This window comes from Thermobia domestica, chromosome 12 (assembly GCF_964235325.1).
Source record: "Thermobia domestica chromosome 12, izTheDome1.hap1.1, whole genome shotgun sequence".
In the NCBI taxonomy this organism is placed as follows: domain Eukaryota; kingdom Metazoa; phylum Arthropoda; class Insecta; order Zygentoma; family Lepismatidae; genus Thermobia; species Thermobia domestica.
In genome coordinates this window covers 183,035,066-183,054,803 of record NC_137465.1, presented here as the reverse complement: position 1 = coordinate 183,054,803, position 19,738 = coordinate 183,035,066, and the positions used below count along the sequence as shown (strand labels likewise).

Sequence of the window (19,738 nt, the reverse complement as noted above, 5' to 3'; positions counted from 1 at the left end):
AGGCGAAAGGTGGCCCGACACCATATTAATTTGGTATGTTGCAATTTCGTTCATGTGTTTCCATTTTTCTGATCACCATCTGTATGTTTTTCTTTCTTTAGTGTGTGTGTGAGATCGCAAGAGAATCGTTCAGTCATAAAGAAAACACAGTGATATATTATTTTTGTTCTCAAATAAGTCACTTCCTTAAAGATATATTTCGAAGTTGTAATCATAGATGTGTCATATTTTGATAGCGTTTGGATCGCATTACTACGATTTTGTGTACCAAACTTCCATGAGATGCCGCTTAGAAACATTTTTACATATGAACTACGAGCTTAAAGGAAAGGAAAGTATAGTTTATTACTTTTTATTAATATTTTCAATCATTAAAGCAAGTGAGTATCTAGATTGGGTATTCAAATTGTCCAAATGAAGTGTTTCCCTGAAAGAAATTCTGTACTTGAGGAATGCATCAGCCTCTCTTGTGAAAAATAAGTAGAAGTGCTCGGGAGTTGACTCCCAATATAGAATTACAGAATTTGTATTGTTTACCAAAATCCTGGAAGAATACAAAGGTAACTTGAAGAAATAACAACTTTTTTTATTTATTTATTTTTGAAAATCATAACATATAACACTCCAAACCATCAGAACCATAGCCTATGTTGACAATCACAGTCCGCCGCGAATTACATGACATGGATATACGTAGAACGAAACCGTTGATAAAAGGCCATAAGACTTAATCAGGACGCCAATGCTTCTTTCCCAATATAGGACCGTTAATTACTGGAAAGGTGTGCTATGGGAGGACGAGTTTTTATTTCCTATCACAAACCATATTTATTTGCGAAGGATGCCCAAAGAAGCGTATGATCAGCACTCCCTACCCAATCGTCAAACATGGGGCCGCGATGGTTTAGTGGTAGAGCGTTAACTCTGGTGCATGGGTTCTTGGTTCGATCCCAGCTAAGTGAATTTTGTGTTGGACAAACACCGTGTGCGTGAGTTTTCTCTTCGTTCTAACGTTTCCTCTCACGTTCTTCATTCCACCATCTCATTCATTTCTCGCCATCACCGTCTCCTTTAGCTTATCTGGATACGTGGGACTTAAAACTCAATTATTTCATTTCATTTTTCCAACAATTAAACATGGTAGTGGCTCTGTTATACAGTGGGTCGCAATATTCCGGTTTCCAGTAGGTTCTCTCCTGGTGCATACTGGTATTGTCACTGTCCGTGATTACGCCTCTATTTTAGAGGAACGATATATATCCTATGGTCCAGATGTTTCCGGGCAATGGGACCATATTCCAGGATGGTAATGTGTCCATTCACATAGTTGGAACTACACTGAGAAAAACCCGTTCTCCGGACAGCGGTATATTGTACAAATATATGGAATACTCTTTCTTACTATAGAAATCAGTTCGGAGCATAAGTTATCCGTATGCTACATAGGCACTGCCCCTAAGTATTACATCATGCCGTTGCAGGATGTCTCATATCTTACAGTCTTCCTTATATTACATACATATATGTATGTTACCTGACCGCTTGTATTGTTTCATACGGAAAGTACGTACAGATGGAACACTTATACAGAAAGTATTATACTGTAAAGCATGCGTTTTCAGTTATACGTTTGCTGTACGTTAAGTCCAACAACTACAGGATTTACAAATGTAACATACGATTTTACTTACGCCACATTCAATTTTTTTCTCAGTGTACTTGCGACGTGACTTGAGAAATATCGGAATACAGTTTAACAATTTTGGTTTCCTTAAGATGGGGCCAGAAATGACAGAGGAAACTTGTGGGGCTGATATTTTTACGAATACCAGAAAGGATAGTTTTATATTATTTGACCTAAATTACATGTCTAGGAGGCAGATGTAGCCACCAGCTGGTGCTCACATCCTTGATCTCTTCTGGTGTTGCCACTAACTCCATTCCACGTTGCATGAGAGCTGTTGTGAGGGCGAAACGTAGTCCAACGCCATATTAATCCTGAAAGTTTTTTCAGGTGTTTCTATTAAATTGGTAAGTATCTGCGTACAAGTTTACTTTGGGCTCACCACTAGAAAGAATTGTTGATAAATTATAATTCTTTCACTAATTTCCTCCTTATTGTCTGCTAAAAGGGGTTCCATTGGGAGACATGAAAATATCTCAATTAGCATACATAAAATTCAAGGGGGCTACCAGAAGTAATTGTTGAAATATTACAATTCTTTTACGTTTTGCGTATAAACATGACTTTCGGAAGCGTAGCGTAAAAACTAGTGCTAAAAACAAACCAACGTGTGCTAGCTGGCCACTAAAAGTACGAATACTATCTAAATGATTCACTTCATAGCGAAGCTGGTGGGTCTGCGCCGCAGGGCGGAGGGTGCGTCCGAAGGGAGTATTTGTGCAAGCGAGAGTAGAGAAAAGAAGTGGTTTTTGGCAATGATACGAGTTTCAATAACACTTGTCATGGTTTCATATTAGTAACGCTTCACTTGTAAACATAAAATATAGATTCTGTACACTTTGCAGAAATATGCCGCCGGTGAAAAACAGCATCTAATAGAGTCATCTTTTATATGCCAGTCATTTATTTTATCCGACCACTTGCAATTATTTTACACTAGTATTCCTACACTTGTAAACTTAACCCACAAACGCCCCTTGTGCCACCAGTGACCCATTTTATTTTTCACTACGTTACGTTGGCTATATCATTCATTTAGCCAAAAGCCCGTTGTTCCACTTCAGGCACACTACCCGTTCTCTTGTTGTACGAATTCCGTTCAGTTTTCTTCTCAGGTTTTCGATGTAACACGGTATTGTTCAATGCAGTTGCTAACGAATAAAACTGGTCTTGGGCGTTTGTGGGTTAATATACAGCTGTATTACTTTGTATTTTAATTCTCTCGCCTGCAGAAATTTATTCCTTATAAACATGTATTTTAATGCAAAGTATTGAATTTTCTCTGTAAATCTTCCAAAAAGTGGTGATCCAAAACTACAAATGCATGAGTATATGTATATTAATACAAACGGCAACAATTTACAGATTATCTGGCAATCTGTGTATGTGCGTGATTAGCACTCAAAGTATTAAAGGAACGCTAAACATATTACAACGAACCAATTTAAAATTTTATTGAGAAACTGTGAATATTTTTATTGTTTATGAGCCCACTCTTACTACAAACAGTAGTAATATAATAAAATATAAAATTTCACAGATCAGCCAGAACATTATCACCACCTACCTACTATCGATATAAACCCGTCCAGGCGATAGTAGCGTCATCTGACGAGGAGTGCCTGCTAATCAGAAACATGTATGGTGCATGTAATATCAGTGAGCGTGCTGCGTGTGTGCATATGTGTAGAATGGGAAAGGCGTGGTCTATTGAGTTTGACCTAGGGCAGATTGTAATGGACCGAAGACTCGGCACAAGCATTTCGGAAACTGCACGACTTGGGTGTTCGAGGAGTGCTGTGCTGAGTGTCTTCAACAAGTGGAGAAACCAAGGTGAAACGACGTCCATACGTTGAGACGTCGGACGTCGCAGGCTGGCAGACTGGTGAAACAGGATAGGTTGCGAACTGTGGCGGAACTAACATCAGAATTTAATGCTGGGCAGAGTACAAATGTGTCTGAACACACAGTGCACCGAACACTTCTAACGATGGGCCGCCGTAACCGACGACCCATCCATATGCCAATATTAACACAACTACATCGGCAACTATGACTGAAATGGGCACGAGACCATCGCCACTGGATCTTGGCGCAGTGGCAGAGCGTTGCATGGCCTGATGAATCCCGATACCTTCATCATGACGATGAGAGGGTGCGAATCCGTCATTTTGCAGGGGAGCAGCTCCTTGATACCTGTACTGTGGGACGGAGACAAGCTTTCGGTAGCTCAATTTTGCTCTGGGGAACATTCACGTGGGCATCCATGGGTTCAGTGGAGCTCGTGCAAGGTACCATGACGGCCAAGACGTATCGTACACTGGTTGCAGACCACGTACACCTTTTCATGACGGCCATGTTTCCTAACGGCAGTGGCATTTTCCAACAAGATAATACACCATGTTACAAGATCAGAAGTGTGATGGAGTGGTTCGAGGAATATAGTGGCGTGTTCTGATTGATGTGCTGGCCCCCAACTTCTCGGATCTGAACCCAACCGAACACCTCTGGAATATGATTAAACGTTCCGTCAGAGAACATCGCCCCCTCCCCGGAATTTACGGGAATTAGTTGACTTGTGTATGCAGATGTGTTGCCAATCCCCTCCAGCGATCTACCCACTATTCTGTAGATGGTCATAATGTTCTGGCTGATCAGTGTATATGCAGTTTTTAAGTGTTGAGTTAATTTAAACTCATTAAGCGAAGTAAATTATTAATATAGCGTAGAAAGAGTATTGCATCTACAAGGTCCCAGGGGCGAATCCAGGGGGACAATCGCCCCCCTCCCCTCCGGGAGAGGAAACCTTCTTATTTTATGTATAAATAAAACCCATCCCAGAGTTTGGAGCTCCTAAAAGTAGCTCTAAGTAGCAGTATTACAACCCACCGCCCGCTAGAAGTCCGTCCTGGATCCGCCCCTGCAGGTCTACATATATGTTGTGATTTTTGCTTCAATTGTTTCTATTCGTGTTCTTTCAAAATGCTTAAATTATTACATTTGCTTTCTTCACCATCTATATATTTAAAACCACAACTTGTGAAAAAGAAAAATGTTCTGTCTTTCGTTCGAAATACTTTTTGAAAATCAAACGTAAGATTGAATGAAAAATCACGGTTAGAAAGTAGTACAATATTTCTATAAATATAGAAAAAAAATTAACAGCTAAGCAAAAATTAACAGCTAAGCAAAAATTAACAGCATATTACCTAGGTAATTTATCAGGGCTTGTTAAATTATTTAGAGGTTTAGTTTATCAACAATCTTATTAATTCGCCAGATGTCAAGTTTCACATTTTCAGACAGTATTGCTTCAGAACTCCGAATGCCTCAGAAACCGATTAGCTCAGCATAGTAATGAAAATTTGAAGCAAATTTTGTCCCGGAATTGAAAAGTTTCTTTGGAATACGAGCGCCTAGCATACTGTGAATGTAGCTATAGGATAAACTGCCGCAGAGCAAATCATCTAGTTTTAAATATCTATTATTTTCTGTATTTTGGTTATGATATACTTCTTAAGTATCTCGTAAATACTTGCTGTTATTCATTAGTTTACTTTTGTTTAGTGAAATTGAACAATTTAATTTTAGTTGTTAACGTTCAATAGCAGATTGTTCTAGCAAAAGTGATATTTCTTTGTATACATCAATAGTTTATAGTGTGTGTATCCACGTATTCTTATCTTTGAATATGTGTATAAACGTATTTATTATTCACATGTTAGTATTTTTGTTTTATTCTGTCTAATCCATTCCTCACTTGCACCAACATCACCAAAATTCTCCGTCCATTTATGAGTCACAGACAAAGAATGCAGACAGAAGAAAACAGTCATCTGTGTGGACTCGACTTCCAAACAATAAAAATCTCTCTCCTTTCTCTCCAGCTTCAAGATGTACCATAATTATTTCTTTTCGTTCTTAACTTTGATTTTCCCCTGAGAAATCAGGAATACACAGTATATCGTACACGAGTTCAAGTGAACTAATCGGATCGTGATCGAATTTAGCATGGTGTTAGTTTTTGACCAGCTATATAAGCATGAGAAGCATTTATGTTATGTAGGGTTCCTATTCTCGAATATTCTCGGCGGTCGAATTTTATTTTCATATTTTCGAAAACAAGAAGTCACACACCGAACGGCATCAAACTTCGTGTGGTGGTAAACCTTAATGTGTTGTTATATAAACATGTTAAATATTCTAGTTTGAAGGTTTCTGAATCTAAAGCTATGGACAATAAAATTTACGCACACTGAATTACAAATAACTAATGTTTCTAATAACTAATGTTTTCTTCCTCTGTGAGTTAGATAGCCTGTCCAGAGTAGAGCAGAGGTCTTGCAGTTTGTTGGTTAGGAATCTTGGTGATCCTTGTACAGAAACACCTGGTGTTATTTGTAAATATGGAAGGATATTGTAGTTGTAAATATGGAAGGATATTGCAGTACTGTTTAAATAGCAATCAAAATTATTCTTCAACGGAAGTAAACTATGAATAGTACTAGAAATCAAATGGATTACTTTTTTTTAATTATGATCATATACAGGGTAGTCGTACATCAATGCCGGAAAATTTTGGAGGTAATCTACAGGTAAAAACAAGCAAAAAATGTCATATGAACATTGGGTGAATGTGGCTTCGTTTGGACGCTAGAGGCATCTGAAATGTCACCTTCCGAGGCGGCAATTTGCAATATCGCAAGAACGGAGAGAAATACGAATGTCGGGTCAAAAGATATCAAAGAAAACTCCATCCGAAGAATTCAATTATGCATAAGTGATGGTGAAACAGTGGCGGCGCCAGAGGAGCCACAAAGAAAGTGAATGAAAAGTGAAGAAAATTGCACTGAATTGAATTGAACAATTTACACAGAAAAATTGTAGGAGGGGATGTCACATGGAACATGCAGCAACAAATGTTAATGGACAAAGGCAACAATTGCTACGCTGTAGGGACACTATGGGAGGCGGAATGTAGGAATATAGTATCTGTGTAACGGAGGGAAATAGGAATGTCGGGTCAAAAGATATCAAAGGAAACCCCATCCGAAGAATGCAATTATGCACACGTACTGCGGAACATTTTCTGCCCATGGGAGCTACAAAGAAACTGTTAAATACTCTGAGTGATGAAACGTGCAGATCGTACAAAACACGTATGGAAGGTGAGACCCAGTGTACTGTAAAATCAAGGGGTATTGTACTTACTGTGGTCAACATAATGCCGTCCTACAGAAGGTGTTCAATATGTCCTCCTTGTTCTTCGAGACAGACAGTTACACGGTGGATAAGGATTCTCTCACTGGTGGCAATAACGCTGGCGTTTGCCGTAGTGTGGCAAATGCAGCTCATACATGCTGGCGAAGATCTTCAATGTTATGCACGGGCCATGTATACACAAGACATTTCACGTAACCCCACAGAAAAAAATTAGGGTATTCAGGTCGGCTGAGTGTACGGGCCATTCTCGTCTGCTATCAACATCTATCCACCTGCGTGGAAATGTTTCGTTCAGATATGCACGAATAGTGTGACATGAATGGGCAGAAGCGCCATCATGTACAAACCACATACACTGTCGTGTCCTCAGTGTCACGTCTTCAAGCAGAATAGGTAGGCCCAGGGTCAGAAACTGGAGATACGATATTGCTTGCGTTCAACGCTGTGGTAAGAGATGTTATCTCACAACGTTGTCCCAGCCCACACATGCAATTGGAAACGCTCATGGTGCTTCGTCTCTACAATTGCATACCGGTACGGGTTGTTGGTTACCTGTATAAATGCCTCATCCGAGAGCAACATCTGTGCTAGAACTTTTCTCCGCGTTTCATTCACTTTCTTCGTGCACCCTTGCGCCGCCACTGCTTCGCCATCACTTATGCATAATTGAATTCTTCGGATGATGTTTCCTTTGATATCTTCTTATCCGATATTCATATTTCTCTCCGTTACACAGATACTGTATTCCTACATTCCGCCTTCCATAGTGCCCCTACAGCGTAGTCATTGTTGCCTTTGTTCATTAACATTTGTTGCTGCATGTTCCATGTAACATCCCCTCCTACAATTTTTCAGTGTAAATTATTCACTTCTCTCCACGTTTCATTCACTTCCTTTGTGCCCCCTCTGGCGTCACCACTGTTTCGCCATCACTTATGCAAAATTGAATTCTTCGGATGGAGTTTCCTTTGATATCTTTTGACCCGATATTCGTATTTCTCTCCGTTCTTGCGTTATTGCAAATTGCCGCCTCGGAAGGTGACATTTCAGATGCCTCTAGCATCCAAACGAAGCCGCATTCACCCAATGTTCTAATAACATTTTTGTTTGTTTTTACCTGTAGATTTACCTCCCAAATTTTCCGTCATTGATGCACGACTACCCTGTATATATCAGTTGTTAATGTAAATATAACGGTTTCATATTTATAACTTTTTTAACTTTTATAATGTTCAAATCTAGCATGCACAAAATTAACAATAAGGTAATTCAAATATTCGGTAATAAGTAACGGTGGATACGAGGTCTCTTCGTAAGGTGTCCCCTTGAGTTACATTGCTTACAACGTAGTTACGACTCTATAACTGTAACATGTTTCATGTGCAATGATGAGAAACAAGGATATACTCGTATTTGTAGTATAACAACAAAATAATGCTTATCTGGGATGGTGGTGTGGTTCTGTAATTCAGATCACTTATAACGAAATATTATGATAGGATCTTAAATCTTACTATGTGGACCCACTGTTTTCACCGAATTCAAATCCTGATCGTGGTAATCTTGCATGGTAGTATCTGGATACACTAATTGGACCAGATTCAAGTCCTGATCATGGTAATCTTACATGATACTATTTGGACCCACTGATAGGATAAAATTCAGTCCTGATCGTGGTAATCTTGCATGATACTATTTGGACCCACTGATTGGGCCAGATTCAAGTCTTGATCTTGGTAATCTTGCATGATAATATGCGGACCCGCTGATTACGCTGAATTCAAGTTCTCGTCGTGATAATCTTTCATGATAGTATGCGGATCCGCTGACTGCACTGAATTCAAGTTCTGATCGTGATAATCTTGCATGATACTATGCGGATCCGATGATATCATCGATTCAAATCCTGATTGTGGTAATCTTGCATGGTAGTATCTGGATCCACTGATTGGACCAGATTCAAGTCCTGATCGTGGTAATCTTGCATGATACTATGTGGACCTACTGATTGGACCAGATTCAAGTCTTGATCGTGATAATCTTTCATGATACTATGCGGACCCGCTAATTGCATTGAATTCAAGTTCTGATCGTGATAATCTTGCATGATACTACACGGATCCACTGATTTCACCGAATTCAAATCCTGACCGTGGTAATCTTGCATGGTGGTATGTGGGTCCACTGATTGGACCAGATTCAAGTCCTGATCGTGATAATATTGCATGATACTATGTGCACCCACTGATTGGATCAAATTCAACTATGATCGTGGTAATCTTGCATGATACTATGTAGGCCCACTGATTGGACCAGATTGAAGTCTTGATCGTGGTAATCTTGCATGATACTATGTGGACCCACTGATTGAACCAGATTCAAGTCTTGATCGTGATAATCTTTCATGATACTATGCGGACCCGCTAATTGCACTGAATTCAAGTTCTGATTGTGATAATCTTTCATGATATTATGCAGATCCACTGATTGCACTGAATTCAAGTTCTGATCGTGATAATCTTGTATGATACTATGTGAACCCGCTGATTGGGCCGGATTCAAGTCCTGATCTGGTTTGGAACACAATTTAATAATAAGTCCCGTTTCATATATTCTTAATATTGCCTTTGAATGTAAATTACGAAAACTGAAACTCAAAATAAAATAATGTTGACACACAATACACAGAAAACAATTGTATTTATTTACAGTTCAATATTTCAATGTAGTACTATATATTTCCAATACATTTTAATTATCACTCGATGATATTTAAATTATCATAGAATATTAATTACAATTTTCTGTTTAGATCTTTAGCTCTATAATACTAAACAAAAAGATGCTGAATTTCAGGCAGTTAATAATTTGTTGCTTTGAATCATAAAGAATTATTTTTTTTATCTTGGCAGCGAATTGGATTCTTAAACAAACAACATTTTATGTAAAACTAACAAACTTGCAGTTTCATAAAATATACTTTTCAGTAAGTATAATATCTTCACTAGTACAGAAATAATACCAAAACCTTTCCAGAAGAAATCAATCCACCAGTAATTGTTCATATGACGTAATCCATTTCTCCACAGTGCACTTTCCTCAACCACCCTTTAACCAATATACCCCTCTTATTTGCTTCAATGTAAATATGAAGCTATACCTTCTTTTTTGTAATGTTCATATCTTCATTACATATAGAGTGAAATTTTAGAAGGATTTCCTTATTAATAAATACCAACAATTATTTAACCGTATGAAATATTCAAATTACAAAAATACACCACATTTTGTTAATCTTCAAAACACTAGCATATCTCCTTAATTTGTAATTTCAACTAAATCACATTGGTAAAACTGTCTTTTCTAATATTAGAACATTCATATTTTCATATAAATATAATTCAAGCAAAAGAAAGTGTATACTGTTCATCCCTCTTGATCTGTTCCATCCAACTTATCAAAACATATTGCACTCTGGTGCAAATAGAGATCTCAGAAGAAAATGGGTGTCCATTTTTTAAACGTCTGCACACAAAACATAATATTCAGTATTTATATTGCAATACCATATAACAGTAAATAACTATGCAATGGTTATTATTACCCATATTTTGATAATTTGATAATATACATGTAATTATTATTTTTATTTTGTTTCTAATCAGGTAATATCATAACAATGATATATTAAAGTGAAAAATGGACTATTTTATTCGTATTATATGCCATTTGAACTTTTCTCAGTGTGAGTATACTAGAAATATATTATGTTTCTTAAACTTGTTTCACTCTTGTTGGTTACTGTGATTAATAAGACTGTTGACACTTAAAGATAAATCCTTTGTGAGAATATGCATAAAATCCTATTAGCATTGACGGATTACTCTCATTTGAAAGTTTAATTCATCATTTCAACCTTTTCTGAGAACTTTTCCGCGAACAATGACTTAAAGTTGCGCTAGAGTTAAACAAATTACTTACATAACAGCATCCAGCTAATTTATATGCATAAAAGGTTGATTTATTATTGTTGCCTTCTATGCAAGTAAATTTTATTTCAATATTTTTAAAACTATAATTTTGTTTTAAAAATTCAATATTAATCCCTTTGAAAAGAAATACTAATATGCGTGAAACACGCTTTAATATTACTTGAATTTTTAAATTTTCATTGACTGTACTCCCTCTATGAAGATTTATGTAAATGCTCCAAAAAAGATTTTACGATAAGTTTCTATCTGACATTTGTGTCACCTAGGATAATAATTAGGCATTCATAAGTTACATCATGTAGTCTCAGTATTTTTACTACGATTAACATTGCCTGGTTTGAATTTATGAAATATACCATAAATTTGGTAAACAAATCAGATAGTATCAGCAAAACGTTGTTAAATGGAGCAAGATTTTTTCCAGGTATTTTCTAATTGGCTATAAATCTAGATTTGCGGTCTATGACTTCGAAATTGTAAGATACTATCATTTCTGTATTATATAAAAGATCTTGGAAATTACGTATTATTTTGTTTTATAGCACTATTGATTGTCTAATTTTCAAATTTTAAACATTATTCGTATTTAACAAATAAATATTGAAAAAATAGTTATCAAACAAATATCTTTCGTAGTTATCAAGTAAATGTCGAATAAATCGTTATCCAATAAATATCTTCGTAGTTATCGAGTAAATATCGAATAAATAAATAAATAAATTGCTATCAAATAAATATCGTTCGTAGTTATCCAGTAAACATCGAATAAATAGTTACCAAATAAATATCTTGGTAGTTATTGAGTAAATATCGAATAAATACAAACAAATATCGTTTGTAGTTATCAAGTAAACGTCGAATAAAAAGTTATTCAATAAATATTGCTCGTATTTATCGAATAAATATCGAATATATAGTTATCAAATAAATATCATTCGTAGTTATCGAGTAAATATCGAATATATAGTTATTAAATAAATATCGTTCGTAGTTATCAAGTAAATATTGAATAAACAGTTATGAAATAAATATCGTTCGTAGTTATCGAATAAATACTTAAAATAGTGGGGAACGTAGTTTAAGTTCTTAAATTACTTTTTAAATACGTACAGTTTGATTGGCAGTTAACATATAATAGAACACATACACGGTAAACTTCATACACAAACAAAACCAACTTTTTTCTCCTTGAAAGTCAAAATCTATGGATGATATAATTCCAGGGAAGAGAAAGTCAGTCCTCTGGTGCCTCTTAATGACAATGCCAACTGGCTAACCATTTGTAGAATTGTCAACATTTGACCCATTGACAATGCTCATGCCGCCCTTGTGACAGTTTTGTTGCTGTTAAGAAAAGTTGGTTCAGTTTGTAATTACACTATACGTATAAAACGAATTTTCATCAATTCATCACATCCCAAATTGTTATACATAAAACACTTTCTGTTATCATTCTCCGTAAAAGTTTTTCTAACATTTTGTATTTTGTTCTTCACACAGTTTAACTATCTTGGGTGGCGTCCTCAAAAGCGGAAATATCCCATGTTGTACCTCCTTCTCAGGTCTCCTGAAAATATGAAAGGCTTTCTGAGGGAACAGCTTCTTGGGTTTCATATATTATTATTATTTCTAGTAAAGTTAAGTTCAAAAATTTAAATACTCCTCTTGCATTCAAACTTGAGACTAAATGTATACATATTCTTCTGAAAGGAACATGCAATTCATTATAATAGTTAGCTATTGTAAAGATAGGAAGTTTCTGCTGAAAATAATTGAATATCACAACAGCATCGCATTTTTATATTTTCTGATCAGTTTGTGAGTGTCCTTCTTTAACAATCTCGACTTTATTCTTGCCACTTAACTGGAATCAATTTGAAGTGAACGACACTTGGGCGACGAGTGTTGTAATAGCCTGTAAGGAGAAGAAACACATTATATTCAATTTCGTTTGATTTCTTTTTCTTTTCTTAAAGTATTCCATGTTTTTTTAAAAAAAATAAAATAATTTTTATCTCTTATTATTTCTCTGTTAGTAGGTAACTGAAAAGTTTCTCAACTTTTCTATAACTTCAACAAGAGTGTTTCAGTTTAGTATTAGAAACGTATTAAAAACAAATGGACTTTGTTTCACATTTTTGAAAAAACACAAATTTTATGAATTCATTGGCCGTGTCCAAAAGATACAAGTGCACATTTGAAGTACGCTTATTTCCGGAAGTGACGTCACCTAGTGTGCGTCAAAAGGTCCAAGTTCACAAGTGTGCGAGTGCATAGTGCGTAGTGTGCGAGGATGTACACTACGTTAGTATACTTGTGTGCTTAATATGGCGATTTCTCGTAGAATGACCTAATAAAATTTTAATAGGCATATTCTTAATATTTTTGTTTAAGTAAATATATTTGTGGACTGATTTTATAATAATTTACTTGATAAACATACAAGTTAGTGATTTTACAAGTCGAATATAAAAATATTACGCAAATAACAAATGTATTTACGTTATGTTCTTTGAGTATGCAATAGAATTTAAAATAGTATAGGGAAAACAAACAAATAGTTTCTTTAATAATGCTATAAAGACATTTGTGCTTAAATATTACATGGTTTATGTAGCTTAATTGAAATAGTTGCACTATCGGTAATGCGGCTATTTGTACGTAAATGACAAATTTTAATGGTGTATGAATATATTAAGTTCTAGCATAGTATACATAGATTATTCATTTCTCTATAGCTACAGCTACAGCCGCAGCCGCAAATGTTAATTCATAGACACATAAGCCTAATTTTATAGTTTTGATTCTAAACGAATTCCTTTCAAGGAAACCATATTTCCTTGCACTTGAGAGAGACTGTAATATACCAATTACCATACATTGTGTATTTTTGACAGGTACCGAAAAGTGAAATACAGATCAAAAATTCCTTTCTCCACATTTATCAAAGATTTCACAAATTACTCCTGGTAAGTCTTTACTATGGCCATTTCATTTTTTTTATTCTTCGATTTAGCGATTTGATCTCTTGGTTCCGGTTTTAACAACTTGCCTCTTCACCCATATACTGTATATAAGGTAGTAGGTAGGTTGGTTCCTTTTTGTACCAAAGTATAATATTTAATTCACATAATATTGACGAGCGAGTGTTAGCGAGTGAAGGCTGGTTGGAACCCCGCAGAGCACTTTCTTTTCCGTCTTCGTTACGAATCGGTTCATTGAACGATTCATTGAAAGAAATGTCCAAAGTAAAGACTTGCCTTCCTCTTAATTCATATAATCCCATTACTGTACCCAGTATTAAAAGATTATGAACAATAATTTCTTCCGTATAGGCCTAGTTGAACAATGAGAGCCATTACATTACATACTGTATTTTTTCATAAAACCGTCTCTTAATTTTCATAAAATTCTTATTATATTTTTAGTAGTTTATTTTACGTTTATATTTGGACGAGGGGATTTGCTTCGTTACTGAATAACCATTTTCGCAGTGGGAAGCATGTAGGAGAGTATATTTCAAGAGAGATGTAGAGCGCCGAAAGCGTAGTAAAATGCACGTAAATGTTGAAGTGTATACAATATACAGAACTCCATTCAAGCAGGCTTATAAGATAGTAATCTCACTTTTTTTTTTTTTTGTTATTTTTACCATACTACTTTCATTAGGGTTATTCGCCTTGAGTATGCATTATCCTTATAAATTGGTATTTCATAGCGACATAATAGCTTTTTTCTGTAATTTTGGTCCTCATGTTGTTCAACTTTACCATTTCTTTCCTTGTCATCCTATGTGTTAACTTTTGCTGTAGATTAAGAATACGGAGACACTATTTCGATGATTTCCAGGTAAAATCAATAAATTCACAGTGAAAGAATAACATCTAAGGAACTTCAATATTAGCGCAATATGGTAAAAAGAGTTCAATCAGTATGCCTGAACTGAAAGAATACAGTAGAACTACAACAATTATACTGTCATTGTTGTGAAATCTACCATACAGGAAGCAATTATACTCAGTATCAACCCTCTCCCAAAGTAGTTTTGTGCCACATTATTGTAAATACCGCTCCCCTCGGTGTCCTAACGCTCTTGCACGTTGCCTACTTTCAGTTGCAATAAAATTCCTAAACTAATTCGCAAAAGTGTCTTCAGCGCCCTAATCACCAGTGCTACTCTTCTTTCGGGAGATTATTAAATATTCCCTCCGCAAGCATGCCTAATAAAGTAGAATATCGCCAATAGTTTAGTGTTTTTTATGCTGTTACGAGTTTATTGTGCACATAAGACAACGCACACATATATTATATATGTATTGCATTTATGCTCCGCTCTTGTTAATCTGCGCGTGAAATACCCAAAATGACAAATATTTGCAGGCACGGCAAAGCTGAAGCTGGTGGCATACATGAAAAAAACTCTTAAATCATTTTATGGTTACCCCATATAGTCAATCTGTACGGTTTATTTATCTTTAATATAACTGGAAAGTCATTCATCTAAAGAAAAAAAAGCATGCTAATTTTTTCTAGTACGCGAAATTCTCCCTTCTTTTGTCATCAATGTTCCATATTCCACTACAACGAGGCGCTGTAAGCAAGTGCTGATCAAAAGCTAATTTTACGAAGTGTACACTATTTAGTGTGCACTCCATTTGTAGACTTCGAGTGTGCATCCTCGAAGTGTGCACTATGCACTTTTGGACACGGCCATTATTGAAACCGGAGGTGGTAGATCTATCTTTTATGGTTTCAATAAGTGATGGATATGGTCAGAACTATTCTTGGGATACTGAATTCTATCAAAAACATTTACCGTTATCTCTTATAATTTTAGTCCCTTAGGAATCTATTGAAACCTAATATCACTTCCATTATCAAAGGATACCATGTTGTACCTTTGATCCAGGATACGGATAGCGTTGAAATTTATTCTTTGAATTTGAATTTCCACTAAGAAGCCGTTTCTCGATCATGTTGTGCGCATAAATGATAATAGATTTCTACCACTTCTAGTTTAGAAGAATGATAACGACGGACATGAGATCTATCTTGAAATTTAATACTCAATTCGTCTAATTCCCATTCCACTTTAAAAAATTTCCAACCATAAATCACTGATAAAACTCATGTCAGCCATTTTAGGCAAAGTGGGGGTTCCCATTTGGCCAAATTTCAATTTCGCCTAATAATCTTATCAAGTGGAAAACTTCATATACAGAAAGTTTTGACAGTGTTTCCAAACAAAACACTAATTCCATAGTACACGTTTATTCACGACATCGCGTGCATCATTTCAACATGAAGAACAAGGATTTTGGCCATGATCATATTTAATACACATCATTTAGTTCTACTGTTGTTTAATAGATGTTGTGTATATAATTGGAGTTGTCCATGAAATGTGCTTTGACCTTTAAGGTCCCCTAAATAACACCGGTGTTAATTCCTTGGAGTCCAGTGTTATTTAGAGGACTTTAAAGGTCAAAGTACATTTCATTATCCACAACTTTCTGTTGCTGATGGATATTCTATATTCTGAACTGAGAATATTGATATAGGTCTTATGATAGCTTTATATACTGAAGATGTTATATATGGGACTTTTTTCGACCATTTAAGTAATTATGTAGTTATGTTCATTATACGAGTATTGTATTGAAAAGTGTTTATTGTTATGGTGTTAAATAGGAGAAAATGTGTTTTACGAATTGCTTGTATTACATTATTTATTTGTTAATTTATTTATTTATGTTCCTCTTCACAGTTCACAGGTTTTTGGAACTTTGGACAACTGTACAACAAGACAATTCTTAATGAAGGATATAGCCAGAATACACGATTTCTAATGCCTCCAACCTGTACATTGAAATGTGTTCCTAAATTGTTCGCACAGTTAAAAACTTGCACGAAAGTCACTTAAAGTGGTCATTTCCACTGTTGTATTGCCTGTTACTTTTTAAATCCAAGGACATCTACTTTAGACTATTTCTCCTTATTGGGGGGCGCGGTGGCTCAGTGGTAGAGCGTTCACCTCCGGACAAACACCGTGCTCGTGGGTTTTCTCAGGGTTCTCCCGTTTCCTCCCACTTTCTTCATTGCACCATTTCATTCATTTTTCATTTTCACCGTCTCATTTAGCCTAACCGGCATAATCGTGAGACGTAAAACTGAAAAAAGATTTCATTTCATTTTTTTTATTTCTCCTTATTGAAAAAATTGCAAAGACAAACGATGTTACATGCAGTTTTGAGAATACATTGTTGATATTGAGAAGGCAGTGATTAACTCTATTGTCCAATATTTCTCTTCTGTTAAGATTCATGGATTTTTTCACTACTCTAACAAGGTAAGAGAGGGAGATTATATATTGAAGTGGAAGATAGTTTATACTCCAATCGAAAGAACTAATGACACTATTACGAAATTGTAATAAAAAATTTCCTAATGCATATACTGTGCGAGTTATATTAATATACAGGGTATCTAGAAAATCCGTTGCCACCCCTAGAAATCGCAAACAGTACGACAGATGCCAAAATAGGAAAATACGTGTTTGATCATTTTAAAAGTACAATGTATCAAAGCAAAAACTTTGTCCCAGGGCCACCCGCAGGATCCCAGGCGGGGTTCAACTCAAAATTTGCAAATGGTGACGAGATTAAGTAGCGTATCGTTGGAAAGCTGTTGGGAAATGAACGAAGACGAAACAAGTCTCTACTCTCTAAAATTGTCATGTGCAAAATGGTAGCCGGTCAAAATGTCAGCAAAAACGTAATTGTAAAGTATATGGCCACTCTCATAAACCTGAAATGGTGCGACAGATGTCAAAACAGGAAAACACGTGAGTCATCATTTCCAAAGTAGAATGATTGAATGTAAAAAATATGTGTCCCAGGGTCCTCTCATTTATTTCAGTAGAATGAAAATAAACGTTAAAAAAGACAAATATCATGTAATTGGAACGAAACGGTCGATGTCAAATACAGATGTAGGAGTGGAGACAATATAACAGGTAACTGCTTCTCGATGCCTGGATAGTGTTATTAATGCTGCTATGAAGTGAGAATTTGAGATAAAAGGAAGTATAATAATGGCGGAAGAAACATTTAGGAGGAAGAAAAGTCTATTTTGTGGGTCTTTGAATAAAGAATTGAGAAAAAGATACATACAATGCTTCATGTGGAGTATTGTACTACATGGAGCAAAAACACTGACATTTCGCACAACCAATGAAAATGGTGGAAGGTAAAACGAATGTGAGGGTATTAAAAACAGTAAGGGAGAAATTCGTAATTTTACATGTAAGTAAAAAGAGCAACGGTAATTGGTTGGCACATTGGCAGAGAACAAACTGCATTATGATGAGTGTGCTAAAGGGCATGGTGGCATGAGAGAAAGAGAGGCTACACTTCATGGGCAGAACTTAAACAGAAAAATAGTACGTGAAGATGAGGAGGTTATATCAAAACTATAGTGGATAGAGAATTGTCAGCTACGGCATGTGACTTGACAATAATGGCAGAATACCTATGCTTATGTATAACAGAATGAAGAAGATGCTTATGTATAAAAATAATTGATTATTGTGACATGTATGCGAAGATCTACCATGAACGTCTGAAACCAGAATTATAAGAATAATCGTGATTGTGGAAGATTTATCCTCATCTTAAATATTCTTCAATCAACGTATGAATTAACCACTGAAGGAGAAAAGAAAACATATATATCATCTTTACTCTACCAGCTAAGAGAAGATCCTTTATAAGGAAGAATATATCCTTAAAACAATAAGTTTATCAATCGTACTGTACAGTATTATTGCTCTGACAGCACTAGATCGTACAAAAAGTAAATAAATAAATAATATATAAGAAAAATATGATGGAGAAAATAACATCTTGTTTGAACTTCTTTTCGTTTATTTATAAGCAGATCTCATACGGCAAAATAGAATGTACTGGTCAACATATAACGTAAGAGCAATCTTTCACTTACGAAGAAGAGACGCATGCAACATGGGTGCTGTATTTTTATCATTGGGATGTTATTGGCACAGAAATAATAATATTTATAATAACGTGCGAGATAATATTATAATTTTAGCTAGATGATATAAACGTGGGTCTTATACCATCCTTTGGTCGATATATGGATTAGTATCACAAGAGAGCAGCTTGAGCTCAGTACTCAGGTAAAGAAGGATGGACGGACAAACAGTAAATATCTAACCAAGAGTCACTATGCTCCACTCAACTCAAAGGGTCCAATATAATAATATATTTTAAAGAAAAACGCCGCGTTTGTACTTAACATTATGTTCATACTACGGGAATTCAATTCCTCATACCGTGAAATTAATGTTTCGAACATGCCGCTGCAACAGTATGCAAGCGTTGAAATAATGGAGAGAAAGGAACGTACCGAGATTTACCGCATAATAGACCCACAGCACGGAATGACAGACATTTTGTTCGTATAGCCGTGATTTAGCGTGCAGCATCACTCACAGTATTAGAGCGACTCTGGACCACGGTAACGGGTGTGAGCTGTCTGTGTCGACAGCTTGAAGACGTCTTATAAACGTTAGATTGGCGACATACATGTCTTTGAGTTGGCTTCAATTGACCCAAAATCACAAACACTTCAAAGTACAATGGGAGCATGAACACATCACTCGTGTGCAGAGTTGAAGAAAATCGTATCTTCAGAAAATTTCAATTTCATCTTGTCCTACAGTAATGCTCGTATAGGCATTAGACGCTATCTGGTAGATGCAATCTGATAGTGTGTTATGTTCAGTATCAAAGCGGTTGAACGGTTGGTTTGACCATGC

At 35.8% G+C, this 19,738-nt stretch overlaps 1 protein-coding gene across 2 annotated transcripts in view; it reads right to left on the bottom strand.

Annotated features, from left to right (window-relative positions):
• Positions 1-9,619: 9,619 nt before the first annotated feature.
• Positions 9,620-19,738, bottom strand: part of LOC145666879 (uncharacterized) — a 58,723-nt gene continuing 48,604 nt past the window's right edge. Inside the window, exon 3 of one of the 2 annotated variants that reach the window (XM_081734463.1) lies at positions 9,620-12,466. In XM_081734463.1, coding sequence (XP_081590589.1) covers positions 12,423-12,466 — 44 coding nt within the window. In that variant the 3' untranslated portion in view covers positions 9,620-12,422. Of the gene's footprint in view, positions 12,815-19,738 lie in introns of both variants that reach the window. The other variant, XM_081734462.1, reaches the window with a different exon arrangement.